Genomic DNA, 15,286 nt, shown 5'->3' with positions numbered 1-15,286 from the left:
TGACGTAATTCGATAATGACTACTTCCGATTCTCAGTCATTCGGAAACTCCCATAAAGAGCATCTGCATTCGTGAATTTGGTAGTTTTGTCATCTCCACTAATGAATTAAGTAGTTTTGGCATTTCCAATTGTGAATTTGGTGGTTTTGGCATCTCCACTAGTGAATTCGGTAGTTTTGGAGTCTCCACTAATGAATTTGGTAGTTTTGGCATTTCCACTATTGAATTTGGGAGCTTTGGCATCTCCACTAAGGAATTCAGTAGTTTTGGCATCTCCACAAATGGGCTGGTTGTTTTGACATTTCTTTAGCCTGGATGAAATCATACTATTACGTAGGTACCAACCATCTACAAATAGTCAGCACTATAATATTTTTATAGTTCGATGATGTAATTCGATAATGACTACTTCCGATTCTCAGTCATTCGGAAACTCCCATAAAGATCTGAAATCAATTCACGGTCCAAAAATTCCAAAATCATCTGGATAAACGACTGGAAAGGAATTTTAGTAGTAAAATTTTTAATGGCTCTATTAAGTCATGCTAAAGTGGAGGCATATTTTAAAGAGTTAGTTATGCTAGTTCCAAAGATGTTTCATTTCGGAGTGAAACTTGTAAGTTTTCCTGAGTTATGCTAGTTCCAAAGATGTTTCATTTCGGAGTGAAACTTGTAAGTTTTCCTCATATTTTGAGAGGAATGAGGAAGAGGCTTGTTTCAATTAATTTGTACTGATAAGAAATCTTGCTCTCTTTTTCTCTTCTTTCCTTCTCTCTCTCTCTCTCTCTCTCTCTCTCTCTCTCCCTTTATATTTTATGGGTGCTATTTTTGACATCTCCACCAATTCTAGAGGATGTGCTAAATTTTGAATATGAAAAAAAGTTACGAGAGCCAAATCTACATAAATATTCCACATTTTTATCGTTCTATCAACTGTCATACGTCACACATGCGTGACATTTCACCAAAACTTACGCGAAGACTCTTTTAGCACCACTTCCGTGATGGTCTCAAAGTTCAATCCAAAAATCCTCTCCAACATGTTCATAGAAAAGGTCAAAATTCAGCCATCGCGTGCAGTACCACATAGGATGACAGAACAAGTTTGAAGAAGAGCTTAAAAAAAGCGACACGCATTTAACCACTTGTTATAAACACTTGTAGCCAATACAAAAAATGTTAACGACCAGAGAGAGAGAGAGAGAGAGAGACATGTAAAAAAGATAGTGAAAGTAACCTACACCGAGCCAAAGTATAGATTATACGAGCTAAGAAGAAGTCAGTTTGGGCAATCGCAGGTGAAATTAGTGCCCTGATGTCCACCAGTTGATTTGTACACATTCCTGAGTTCGAAAACAAAAATTATTGATTTAGTGATCTTGGGCAGGTGAAATTAGTGCCCTGATGTCCACCAGTTGATTTGTACACATTCCTGAGTTCGAAAACAAAAATTATTGATTTAGTGATCTTGATCGGTTCTTTGGACTTGGTGGTTCTGAGAACCAAAAGTTGCATACAGGGTGGTCCGAAATTCAGGAAATATTTTTTTGGTGTTTTTCTTTTTAGAATTTTTTTCATGATGTGATACTAATAAACTTCTCACACGTTTTGAAACAATCATCTCTTTCGTTTTCTGTTTCAGATGAATCTCTCACTCTTGGTTGCCGTCAGTAGCATTGTGGTATTGGCAAGTTGTGCCGCTGCTCCACCCAATGCTCACTACAACAGAAGAGCTTATCCACCACCCAAATTCTTCTATAGTCACAAGTACTCCTGGTTGCCGTCAGTAGCATCGCGGTATTGGCAAGTTGTGCCGCTGCTCCACCCAATGCTCACTACAACAGAAGAGCTTATCCACCACCCAAATTCTTCTATAGTCACAAGGGCGGTTTCAGTTCCGGACCTCCTATAAATAAGTACAGACCTCCGGGATTCCGTGCCACGAGAAATCCTTACATAGGCCCTGGATCAGGACAAGGCATTCAACATCAAGGATTACCTGCACAGGGAATTCCTCAGGTTCTTCATCAAGGTCCACCGCAAGGACTTTATCAGGGTAGACCTCCGGGATTCCGTGCCACGAGAAATCCTTACATAGGCCCTGGACCAGGACAAGGCATTCAACATCAAGGATTACCTGCACAGGGAATTCCTCAGGTTCTTCATCAAGGTCCACCGCAAGGACTTTATCAGGGAGTACCTCAAGGTATTCACCAAGGACCACTAGGCTTTAACCAAGGAGCACCACATGGCTTACACCAAGTTTCTCAACATCAAGGTGTTCATCATCCCCTAGCTCAAGCCCCTCATCCAGGTCACCCTTACCAACAAGTTCCTCACCAGTCTCAGCTCTTCCAGTCCTCCCCTGCCAAACGGTTCACTCCTACACCACAAACCTTTGTAAAAACTTCACCTATACCCCAATTCACCAGCATAGCTCCATGGAAAATTCAGCCCTCCCATTTGAATAGCATTAAGAATGACCTGATCAGTGAGGCTCCATCTTTCACAGTTGCTACAAAAACATACTATAAACCAGATGACGAGAGAAGTCCTATTCACACAATCCCTGCACCAAAATTGAGTCCAGCTGATAAACCAGCTGACTTTGAGTACAGAATTCAACAGCAAACTACCCAACAACAATATTCTACAACACCTGGATTTAAAACTTTAGACAAAGCCATTGCTAATCAAATTAAAATGAATCCTGCAGCACTCTTAGCTCAACAGACACAATCCCACTTTGCACCTGATCCAGACCCACAACATGTACCTCAAGTACGCATACCACCCTACAACACCTGGATTTAAAACTTTAGACAAAGCCATTGCTAATCAAATTAAAATAAATCCTGCAGCACTCTTAGCTCAACAGACACAATCCCACTTTGCACCTGATCCAGACCCACAACATGTACCTCAAGTACGCATACCACCAACCAGTGATCCCTTTTCTCAGCCATCGAATGGACAAGTCCCAATCGACATCTATCTACAACAGCAAATCGATAATGAAATTGCCCAGCAAGAAGCTTTGTACATTCAACAACAAAGAGCTAAGGAGGCGATACAATATCAACAACAACTGGAAGCAGCTCAACTCGCAATAGCACAACAACAAGCTTTCCATGCTCAACAAGAAAACTTGAAGCAACAACTGCTACAACAACAAGCTCTTGAAGCTCAAAAGCAATTGGCTCTACAGGCTCAACAGCAAGCCGCTCAACAAGCAGTACTTCAACAACAGCAACAACAACAAATCTACCAAGAAGTGCCAGTTCAACAACAGTCCTCAGAGTCTTTGACCGCTGAAGAACTGTTCAACCTGATGCATGGAATTCCCGCGAAGAATCAAGCTGGTGTTCAAGCTTCAACCCAATCCGTACAAGATGTATTGTCAGTACCACAGCAACAAAATAATGAAATAGCGAGTGCTGCAACCACTAACTTTCAACCAAACTATCAGAGTTTCAATTATGACGAGAAAGCACACCAACAACAGATTCAGGTAGAACAGCAGAAAGAGTACTCAGAAGGATCTGAATCTAAAAGATCAACTAGCGAAGGTGTTGCACAGACCAACTTTAACCCTCAATATCAGAATTTCAACTATGATGAAAAAACAAAACGTAACGGATTCAACAATGGAAACAACGAGGTTGGTGTACAAAGTCAACTTCAAGTAGATGAAGTGACACAAAACACGACTAAAGTTGACCCAAAAGATATCAAAAAGGAGAAACGATACCAGAAAAATGCATTTTCTGCAAGTCATGGTTACACAGTAGGCTATTCTACTTTGCCCAAAGATATCACTGAAAGCGTACCTCAAACTCAATTCAATCTTCAACAAGGGGGATATTCAACCTTACCGGTAAATTATAACGAAAAACAAATCAGCAGAAAGGTAAAGCCCGACAATGCTGTTGTAAATGAAATTAAAAAGGTACATTCTGGTCATTTAAAGAAAAAAACCAAATACCACAATAACGGATACTCTACGATAGCAGAAGATTTACTACAACAGCATGATCTTAAAAACGATCTACAACAATTAACTTACTCCACTCTTCCAAATCAGAAAATCCTTGAAGTACTGAAACACCAAAGACATTTCAACTCTACACAACAGCAAGATCAACAAACTGTAACAACTGAAAAGGATACATTACAAAAAATGAGAGAGAACGCACAGAAGTTTTACAATCCACATATTTTACAAGCCGTAAGAAACAATACTGGTAGTGACAATGTACAAATTCAACAATCTATCCAGATCTACGAGAACAACTATGCATCCAAAGGTGACGACAATCATATTGATCTCTCTGGAATAACCACAACTTCCACCACTACTCCTGCATCCACACCAGTCAGTACTACGTCAGAATCATCAGTAGTCACTGAGATCAATGTCATTGAAAGTAATCATGATAGTGATAATCAAGAAAGTAATCTGTACGAGGAAATTATGCTGCAGGATAAATCCAAGCCATTAGAGGATCATTATAACAGCAACTCTCATTCATACTTTGGACAAAGAATCCGACCTAAGAGGACGTAGTTCTAATTATTCAAATGGTTGTATTAATGCATCCTCTTTCAAAGTACAATAACACATCAAGTCAATGTATATTACATAGATCAGATAGACTATTTACCAAAGCCAATCTATGTATGTACTATCATAGATTGTTTTTGGAAACTCGTTTCAGATCGCACAGAAAATGGTCTGCCAGTGTGCTTGAACTGACTGAGTGACTGACATCAAAACTTACGACAATAGTAAATCTAGATATATCGAAATACTAAGCCACGTAATAACCCTCAAGTATACAAAGTAGGTATTTCAATTTATTTATTTTTAATTGAGGAAATTATGTATTTGCAGCATTTTGTGGAGAGTAAAAAGGCAGTTCAATTTAAATTATAATTGGATAAATAATCTATCCGTTTTTAATGAGTTAATAAGAGATCCTTCTTGTACTCTCACGAGCTCTTCAAATTATTACGAGGATAAATTATGGGTATATTTAATCCACAGACATGAAGAGTGAGACATTATAAAGCAATTAAATTGAGATTAAATGAAACTCGAAAGAAAATGTATGTAGAAATCGAATGCCGGAATTACTTGAACATAATAGAAATAAATAAAGACAGGTAACTAATGAATAAAAATAAGTGCAATCTTTATAATATTATTTATTGGATTATAACATAATCTGTTTTATAATACCTAGTTAGAAGATCATATAGAAGATCAATATCAACCATCATGTACGAATACATCAAATGCAAGTATACCGACTTACCGACCGTCTGGGCAATCACATCGCAAAACCGTCTGGGCAAAATGATAAAATTATATCATTAGTGATTGGTAGACAGTTGGTGTAGACGTATTTGGTTCGCACCCTTTTACATGATCTAGCAGACTCAGCTATTTGAACTTTGTACCTAAATATTGTTGAATTAACATTCATGATGACAAAAGTAACATTCATTCATTAACCCTATCCATGTTATGCTTAACATAATTATCTGGTCAATGTACTCCCAAGCAATTTCAATAACGACCAGGAGGAGGTATTTGCTGAAAACAAATTAAAAATATATTAAATTTCATCATTAGGAAATTTATAACAAGCAGTACTTCAACAACAGCAACAACAACAAATCTACCAAGAAGTGCCAGTTCAACAACAGTCCTCAGAGTCTTTGACCGCTGAAGAACTGTTCAACCTGATGCATGGAATTCCCGCTAAGAATCAAGCTGATGTTCAAGCTTCAACCCAATCCGTACAAGATGTATTGTCTGTACCACAGCAACAAAATAATGAAATAGCGAGTGCTGCAACCACTAACTTTCAACCAAACTATCAGAGTTTCAATTATGACGAGAAAGCACACCAACAACAGATTCAGGTAGAACAGCAGAAAGAGTACTCAGAAGGATCTGAATCTAAAAGATCAACTAGCGAAGGTGTTGCACAGACCAACTTTAACCCTCAATATCAGAATTTCAACTATGATGAAAAAACAAAACGTAACGGATTCAACAATGGAAACAACGAGGTTGGTGTACAAAGTCAACTTCAAGTAGATGAAGTGACACAAAACACGACTAAAGTTGACCCAAAAGATATCAAAAAGGAGAAACGATACCAGAAAAATGCATTTTCTGCAAGTCATGGTTACACAGTAGGCTATTCTACTTTGCCCAAAGATATCACTGAAAGCGTACCTCAAACTCAATTCAATCTTCAACAAGGGGGATATTCAACCTTACCGGTAAATTATAACGAAAAACAAATCAGCAGAAAGGTAAAGCCCGACAATGCTGTTGTAAATGAAATTAAAAAGGTACATTCTGGTCATTTAAAGAAAAAAACCAAATACCACAATAACGGATACTCTACGATAGCAGAAGATTTACTACAACAGCATGATCTTAAAAACGATCTACAACAATTAACTTACTCCACTCTTCCAAATCAGAAAATCCTTGAAGTACTGAAACACCAAAGACATTTCAACTCTACACAACAGCAAGATCAACAAACTGTAACAACTGAAAAGGATACATTACAAAAAATGAGAGAGAACGCACAGAAGTTTTACAATCCACATATTTTACAAGCCGTAAGAAACAATACTGGTAGTGACAATGTACAAATTCAACAATCTATCCAGATCTACGAGAACAACTATGCATCCAAAGGTGACGACAATCATATTGATCTCTCTGGAATAACCACAACTTCCACCACTACTCCTGCATCCACACCAGTCAGTACTACGTCAGAATCATCAGTAGTCACTGAGATCAATGTCATTGAAAGTAATCATGATAGTGATAATCAAGAAAGTAATCTGTACGAGGAAATTATGCTGCAGGATAAATCCAAGCCATTAGAGGATCATTATAACAGCAACTCTCATTCATACTTTGGACAAAGAATCCGACCTAAGAGGACGTAGTTCTAATTATTCAAATGGTTGTATTAATGCATCCTCTTTCAAAGTACAATAACACATCAAGTCAATGTATATTACATAGATCAGATAGACTATTTACCAAAGCCAATCTATGTATGTACTATCATAGATTGTTTTTGGAAACTCGTTTCAGATCGCACAGAAAATGGTCTGCCAGTGTGCTTGAACTGACTGAGTGACTGACATCAAAACTTACGACAATAGTAAATCTAGATATATCGAAATACTAAGCCACGTAATAACCCTCAAGTATACAAAGTAGGTATTTCAATTTATTTATTTTTAATTGAGGAAATTATGTATTTGCAGCATTTTGTGGAGAGTAAAAAGGCAGTTCAATTTAAATTATAATTGGATAAATAATCTATCCGTTTTTAATGAGTTAATAAGAGATCCTTCTTGTACTCTCACGAGCTCTTCAAATTATTACGAGGATAAATTATGGGTATATTTAATCCACAGACATGAAGAGTGAGACATTATAAAGCAATTAAATTGAGATTAAATGAAACTCGAAAGAAAATGTATGTAGAAATCGAATGCCGGAATTACTTGAACATAATAGAAATAAATAAAGACAGGTAACTAATGAATAAAAATAAGTGCAATCTTTATAATATTATTTATTGGATTATAACATAATCTGTTTTATAATACCTAGTTAGAAGATCATATAGAAGATCAATATCAACCATCATGTACGAATACATCAAATGCAAGTATACCGACTTACCGACCGTCTGGGCAATCACAGGAGAAAATTATATCATTAGTAATTGGTAGCCAGTTGGTGAAAAAAAATGTTGCCCAGATATTATGTGTATAGGTACCTACGTAAATATGGATATAACGGAAGTAGATAATTATGACTACAAAACTACTATAACCCAATCACAGTTAGTCCGATACTAATATGATTGCAGTCTATAAGCACCCGGGTTTGATGTCCACCATCAATCAAAGTTGTAGAAGAACTCAAGAGATCGATAAAATAATTTAGAAAAAGTATGGCTCATTGCATACTTACCTGAAAACAGGCGTTCATATAAATAAAGTTTCATCAACTAGCCTGTTCTAGCTTTTAGTACCCCAGTCAGACTGAGTTGTAGAGGAATCTAGATTTAGTTTACAGTTTAGAGATAGTTTAGCACATTGCATACTTACTTGAAAACAGGCGTTCATATAAATAAAGTTGTAAACCAAATTTTAGTGAAGGATTATGTATTCATTCATAGCTCTCGTACCGTTTGGACCTCGATTCCTTCCTAAAAAGTGTTTCAACTTTTGGTATCGTGTTCATGTTCAAATTTACTGATAGTTCAAGTTATTTTCATAGCTTGTCTAATTTTACATTTACAGTAATGTAAATAAGTTTAGCACATTGCATACTTACTTGAAAACAGGCGTTCATATAAATAAAGTTGTAAACCAAATTTTAGTGAAGGATTATGTATTCATAGCTCTCGTACCGTTTGGACCTCGATTCCTTCCTAAAAGTGTTTCAACTTTTGGTATCGTGTTCATGTTCAAGTTTACTGATAGTTCAAGTTATTTTCATAGCTTGTCTAATTTTACATTTACAGTAATGTAAATGTTTGTAAGCGCTAGGTCGCGGGTTCAATTTCCGCCCGAGACGGATTTTATCCTAAACAGATAAGATTCGTTCTCGGAACGGCTGGCTTCTTCTATCCTGTCTTCCTTCTCTCTTCGATTTCGGGACGATAAAACCTTAGCAGTTACAGTTCTGTCTGTCAAACTTCTTTAAAAAAATGTGTAGCTGAATCGCAGTAAAATGACAAGGCAGACATGTCTGATATGACTTTAGCAGTTAAAAGGCTCCCCTTTACATAAAAAAAAATGTTGCCCAGATATTATGTGTATAGGTACCTACGTAAATATGGATATAACGGAAGTAGATAATTATGACTACAAAACTACTATAACCCAATCACAGTTAGTCCGATACTAATATGATTGCAGTCTATAAGCACCCGGGTTTGATGTCCACCATCAATCAAAGTTGTAGAAGAACTCAAGACCTAACCCTAACCTAACACTGGTTACTGCTCATTTGTGCGTTTAACCTAATCCTAACCTAACACTAGTCACTGCTCATTTATGCGTTTAACCTAACGCCTAACCCTAACCTATTTTTATGTTGTCGAATGAGAAAATTAATTTTTTTCATCTTTGTGTTGGTCAACATGGCGATAACACTCATAAAGCAAGTATCTTCCCTCTTATACACAGATTTTCGTAATGTCTCGTGGACGCGCCTAAGATTTCAAAGTTCGTTTCTTAAGTGCTAATCAATTAAAATATGTGACTTTTTTTACTTCGCGCCTTTTAAAACTTCACTAGGAACACTCCTAAAGCAAGTATCTTCCCTCTTATAAACGGATTTTTGTAATGTCCCATTGACGCGCCTTATGCACAACTACCAATAAGAAAATTATTAATAGATAATACAATTTAAAAGTAAATCCATCTGAACTAAAAGCTCCTTTAAACTTAAATAACTAAAAAAAAGACACATTAAACAGTTCTACTAGTCTACTATAGGAATGTGAAGTGCTGTTCTCTAAAATTATTGTTACCTACCTAAAAAGTTTGAAATGAACAAAGTAATGCATCACCTAGGTACTTCTACAGCTTTATAATGGTAAGTTGAGTTTTTCACTTTATTGAACAGTTCTACTAGTCTACTATAGGAATGTGAAGTGCTGTTCTCTAAAATTATTGTTACCTACCTTATTCATTTCTTAAGAACTTTCTTCTCTTCAGTATGGCACTTTCAAAGAGTATCTGTTTCAGTCACCTGACTAAGATCTACTTCCCTTACCTTTGATATCAGTAGACTAGTTTTATTGACTAGACCGTCATCTAAGTACATGTACATATGTAAATGCAGTTTCTTTGTGTTATTATATCACAACTTTGGTGCTCACTACAGCATTGTAGGATTTTCCCAATATCTCAATAATCCTAAAATCCAATGTTTACCTACCATGCTGGCACCGGTCGCTATGCGCATTATTTATATGTCATAGCTACTCATTTTCCTCACAAGGCTGAGTGGGCCCCGCAACAGCCAGTCACAGAATCAATCATTTGCATGATACAAATTTCTTGACCCCGCCGGGAATTGAACCCGAGTCTACCGCATGCAAGGCGAGCACAGTGACCACTACGCCATGAGGGCTGACTTACATGTACATACATATGTATACAAAATATGTAGGTAATCATGCATTTTATTGATTACCAACATCACTCGTCCCCACAAGCGAGTACAAGATGATTCTTAGAATTGTCTAATCCAGAGGTTCTCAAACTCAGGGGTGTGCCCCCTTGGGGGGGTGTGGAGATAAATCAGGGGGGGCGCGAGCTTTCCCTAAAAAAATCAAATGTATACCAAAATTACCTACCAGGTACTTAGTCTCCAACTCTAGTATCTTGAGATACGTCCAGCGTAATCATATGTATATCAAACGCCTAGAAAAATATTCTGATTATGCTTGAGCCACTGAGGTTGGTTCGTTTTGTTATTTCATAAAACCTATAAATAAAATAGGTAACCTACTTACTTGAATATAAAAAAAAATCTCAAAGTTTCAAATTCTCGTTTTGTTATTCCATAAAAAAAACCCATAGGTAAAAATAATATACCGAGGGGTTGGGTAAGGTAGGGGGGGCATGAAAAAACGAAAATATGCCCAAAGGGGGCGCCATGCAAAAAAGTTTGAGAACTACTGATCTAATCCAATACCTTACTCCTTATTCCTCACTCGGTCACGTTAGGTCCAGCCATGTCTCTCAATCTCAACATAATAATTATGTATGTACCCTGGCTTCAAGATAGTCTCTCAAGTTATGGATACTTGGCTTCAGAATCTTCAGGTTAGAGTAGCTTGTCCGCAGTAGTGAAGAGGTAGATAGTATGCCCCAGACCTGAATCATGTGCTGTGCGAGTGACTAGGACTAGTTCCAGTACTGAGGTATGTGTCGTGACATACACTCCTAACCATTTCCTCCGCGATCTACGCGATCAGAATAATCAAAATCTGATAGCCATCGCGAAACTTTTCATTTTCAAAAAATAAATTCGAATTTGATTTTCGAGTAACAATGCGAGTTAGTATTGTTTCAACCGTGACCTCAAAATACGAAATACCAAACCCATGAAGTTCAAAATGAAATCTAATCTATTCCTAACGAAACTGATAGTGTTTGTGGCGTTTCATGTAAACCAAGCAACCGGTAGCAATGTGTCAAATCAATTAAATAAAAAATACAAAGCATATTGTGATAGTAACGTGTTTAATTGTTTAAAACTAAACATGCTGTTGGAGATACGTAAAATGTCGATGAAAAAGCTGATACAATCCAGATGGTGGGAGGGACCTCAGTGGTTAAAGGAAGATATTGAACACTGGCCACGACAAGAAGAGCCGACAAACGACCTCGAAGTGAACGCTGAAAGAAAAAAGACAGTCGTTTCGGCAATGTTACAGACATCTAATGATACAGAAGGAGAATGGTCACAATGGTATCGGTATTTCTCGCAATTTACCAAGCTCGTCAGAATGCTTGCTTGGGTCATTCGGTTTGTCCTCAAAATACGAAATACCAAACCCATGAAGTTCAAAATGAAATCTAATCTATTCCTAACGAAACTGATAGTGTTTGTGGCGTTTCATATAAACCAAGCAACCGGTGGCAATGTGTCAAATCAATTAAATAAAAAATACAAAGCATATTGTGATAAAACCGTGACCTCAAAATACGAAATACCAAACCCATGAAGTTCAAAATGAAATCTAATCTATTCCTAACGAAACTGATAGTGTTTGTGGTGTTTCATGTAAACCAAGCAACCGGTAGCAATGTGTCAAATCAATTAGATAAAAAATACAAAGCATATTGTGATAATAACGTGTTTAATTGTTTAAAACTAAACATGCTGCTAGAGATACGTAAAATGAGTCAAAGCAAAATCTACCCCATCACTGACGAGCTGTGGTTGGAACAAATAAACAAAACCAGTCTACCTAACAATAACCAAAGTTACATCAAACAACTAAAACTAAATAAAAATAACATCAAACTAAACAAAATCATCAGTGAGTTGAACGATGTTTACCTAACAATAACAATAACCAAAGTTACATCAAACAACTAAAACTAAATAAAAATAACATCAAACTAAACAAAATCATCAGTGAGTTAAATGATGTGTTTAAAACGCATAGTCTGTATATGAATGTCCCAATTTTGCATAGTTCAGATTGGAAGGCAGTAGTTATTTCAGTATTTCTGTAACTTGTCTGGTAAAATACAAGAACTTAGAGGGCTGGGGGACACAGCAACTCATTCTCTAGGTCAATGAATTACTTTTTCTTCTTCCATCAGCCATTATGATGGTAATACCTTTGGGTACATTCTTTTGTTCCGCGCAATTTACTGTTGAAAATAACTTGTCCTCCTAATCCACAGTCTCTCTCTCCCTCTCTCTCTCTCTTTCGAAATTATGGATCGATCGATTTATAATTTTACTATAATTTCATAATAAAGACATGATTGATTGTACTCATCATTTGAAGATGTCTCACATAGTCACATATTTAAGACATCATGAAGATGACTTACATCTCCAAATATATTAAAACAATATTAAAGAGTGTCACAGCTGATTGATATGTTTTATAGAGTAATGGAAATTCACTTTCAATGTTTGGATGTGTGCGTCGTATTTTTATCATCATTGTCACAAATAAGAGAATGAGACTAGACTGCTTTGTAAAAAAATAATGCTTGTAAAATAAATTACCTATTTTTGTATAGTTTCATAGTACCTATTTGTCAGAAAATAATATTTGAATTATTTGATGGTAGTCTCGTTTTCGATGCTGGAATTTCAGATAAAAATGTCATCGGTGAAATGTCATGGTATGTGTAAAATGTTCTGATCTTGTGGACAGAATAAGCATAAGCACAGAATCTTGTAAACAGCATCTCAAAGAATATGCCTTGGAATGCCTAAAATCTGAAACTACTAACATTTCGCTCTGAATTCTGGTTCTCTGACTAATTGCTATTAGTAGGTATTAGAACATTTAGAGCTATCAGCCTATTAAATTAATGTGCCTACTTAATACAAGTCTAATGACTTCATTCAATTTTATAGTCAGAAATCGGAATGCTTCTCAATAATCGGGCTTAAGGAATTGGTTGATACCTAGGTGGTTCTTTGATTTTAATCCTATAACTTCTGTTGCTAAATTTGAGATAGTTAAACAAATCTCCAAGGGTTTGTCGTTCATTTGTTGGGTACCAAAAACAAGACAATCATTCTGGCAAATGACAAACAATACAACTATTTTTGTCCTTTTTGGGTAACGAACTACATAATATGTATACGTATACCTACCAATATATTTTCCCATTCAAATTGGTAATAATCAAGTCTATACCTAGTTATCTAGTGAATCTAGTGATGATAAATTGAAACAATAAAACATACATGCCAACATCTCAACATCTCCGTATCATTCGGCCTGCTACATATGTTCACTAACCACCTGTTTGCGTGACAGATGCCAATTAATATAAACCATGTGGTTGGTCCATTATATGGTTGATATACAACAGGTTGTATAGTTGACGTAGAAACCTATGGTGTTCCATATACACGCCTCATATCACCAAGGCACGTGCTATCGGACTTCGGACACCACTTTGATATAATTACCAACCATATAGGTATCTCGTAGATTCATATAGGTATCTAGTCATAGACACCAACACATAGGTAGTTATTTTACTCACCTACCTGCCAATTTGCCTATGGGTATCAACAAGGTCTGATATCAATTAGAGTCCCAGTTGTGCAGTTGTTAAGGCCTTGGATTCCATAGTTGAAGGGACAATGGTTAGACTTCCAACAGCAACACGAAATATTTGATTCAGAGGAATGCCATTTTGTAAGATCAAGTTTAAATAAATAAATTCCTTTTTACACGATTCTTTATTTGTTAAAATTGCTTAGGCCAGCCATTCACTATCAGGTGTCAGGTAGAATTGACAGGAGGACCTTTTCAGCCGTACCACCTAGGTCTACGTATGCTCATAAGGTGTCAGGTCTACCTGATAGTGAGGGGCTGGACTTACCTACTCTTATCGTCCAATACTGTTAGTAGAGTATTAAAATTTATTGACTGATTCAACCAAACTTAAGCATCTGTTAAAAGCTGCTTCTAGCATAGTTCAAGTTCATAAGCTTCACGTTTATAAACGACAGTCATTATAGCTCATATCACCACAGCTTCTCCAATTGCCTGTTCCTTGTTGTTTATAACTTTCAGTGGAAAGCTCTGTCATCCAGTTTGCTTAGAAGCTCTAGAGAGTGATTCAACCAAACTTAAGCATCTGTTAAAAGCTGCTTCTAGCATAGTTCAAGTTCATAAGCTTGACGTTTATAAACGACAGTCATTATAGCTCATATCACCACAGCGTCTCCTTGCCTGTTCCTTGTTGTTTATAACTTTCAGTGGAAAGCTCTGGTTTGCTTAGAAGCCCTGGAGATGCTAATAGACCTCATTAACAGCTTTCTCTCATTTTGCCATCGTTAAAATTAGAAAAGATGACTTGAAATCAATCAGGCTAGGTAAAGTTATGCGTGTCTTCATTTTACAGCAATTTACAGCAATGACTTCAATCTAAAAATAATATGGTCTTCATTTTACACACTTTACATTTACACCAATTTTGCATAGTTCAGATTGGAAGGCAGTAGTTATTTCAGTATTTCTGTAACTTGTCTGGTAAAATACAAGAACTTAGAGGGCTGTGGGACACAGCAACTTTCATTCTTTAGGTCAAGAAATTACTTTTTCTTCTTCCAACAGCCATTATGATGGTAATACCTTTGGGTACATAGTTCTTTATTATCTTTTGTTCCGCGCAATTTACTGTTGAAAATAACTTGTCCTCCTGATCCACAATTTCTCTCTCTCTCTAGTTCAGATTGGAAGGCAGTAGTTATTTCAGTATTTCTGTAACTTGTCTGGTAAAATACAAGAACTTAGAGGGCTGTGGGACTCGGTAACTTTCATTCGCTAGGTCAAGGAATTACTTTTTCTTCTTCCAACAGCCATTATGATGGTAATACCTTTGGGTACATGGTATCTGGTTATCTATTTGGTACATGGTTATCTATTATCTTTCGTTCTGTACAATTTACTGTTGAAAATAACTTGTCCGCTTGATCCACAATCTCTTT

General features: G+C 36.5%; 1 protein-coding gene across 1 annotated transcript; it reads left to right on the top strand.

The window, feature by feature from the left end:
• Positions 1–1,040: 1,040 nt before the first annotated feature.
• LOC113469467 (myb-like protein P) lies at positions 1,041–6,987 on the top strand. Its single transcript, XM_026827211.1, is given in 5 exon segments — positions 1,041–1,055; positions 1,643–1,803; positions 1,896–2,795; positions 2,797–4,517; positions 5,657–6,987. Coding segments are annotated over 5 exon segments (4,128 nt in total).
• The last annotated feature ends 8,299 nt before the right edge of the window (positions 6,988–15,286 follow it).

The sequence above is a fragment of the Diaphorina citri genome, unplaced genomic scaffold, assembly GCF_000475195.1.
Source record: "Diaphorina citri unplaced genomic scaffold, Diaci psyllid genome assembly version 1.1 scaffold1095, whole genome shotgun sequence".
Lineage (NCBI taxonomy): Eukaryota > Metazoa > Arthropoda > Insecta > Hemiptera > Psyllidae > Diaphorina > Diaphorina citri.
This window is presented reverse-complemented; position numbering and strand designations above follow the sequence as displayed.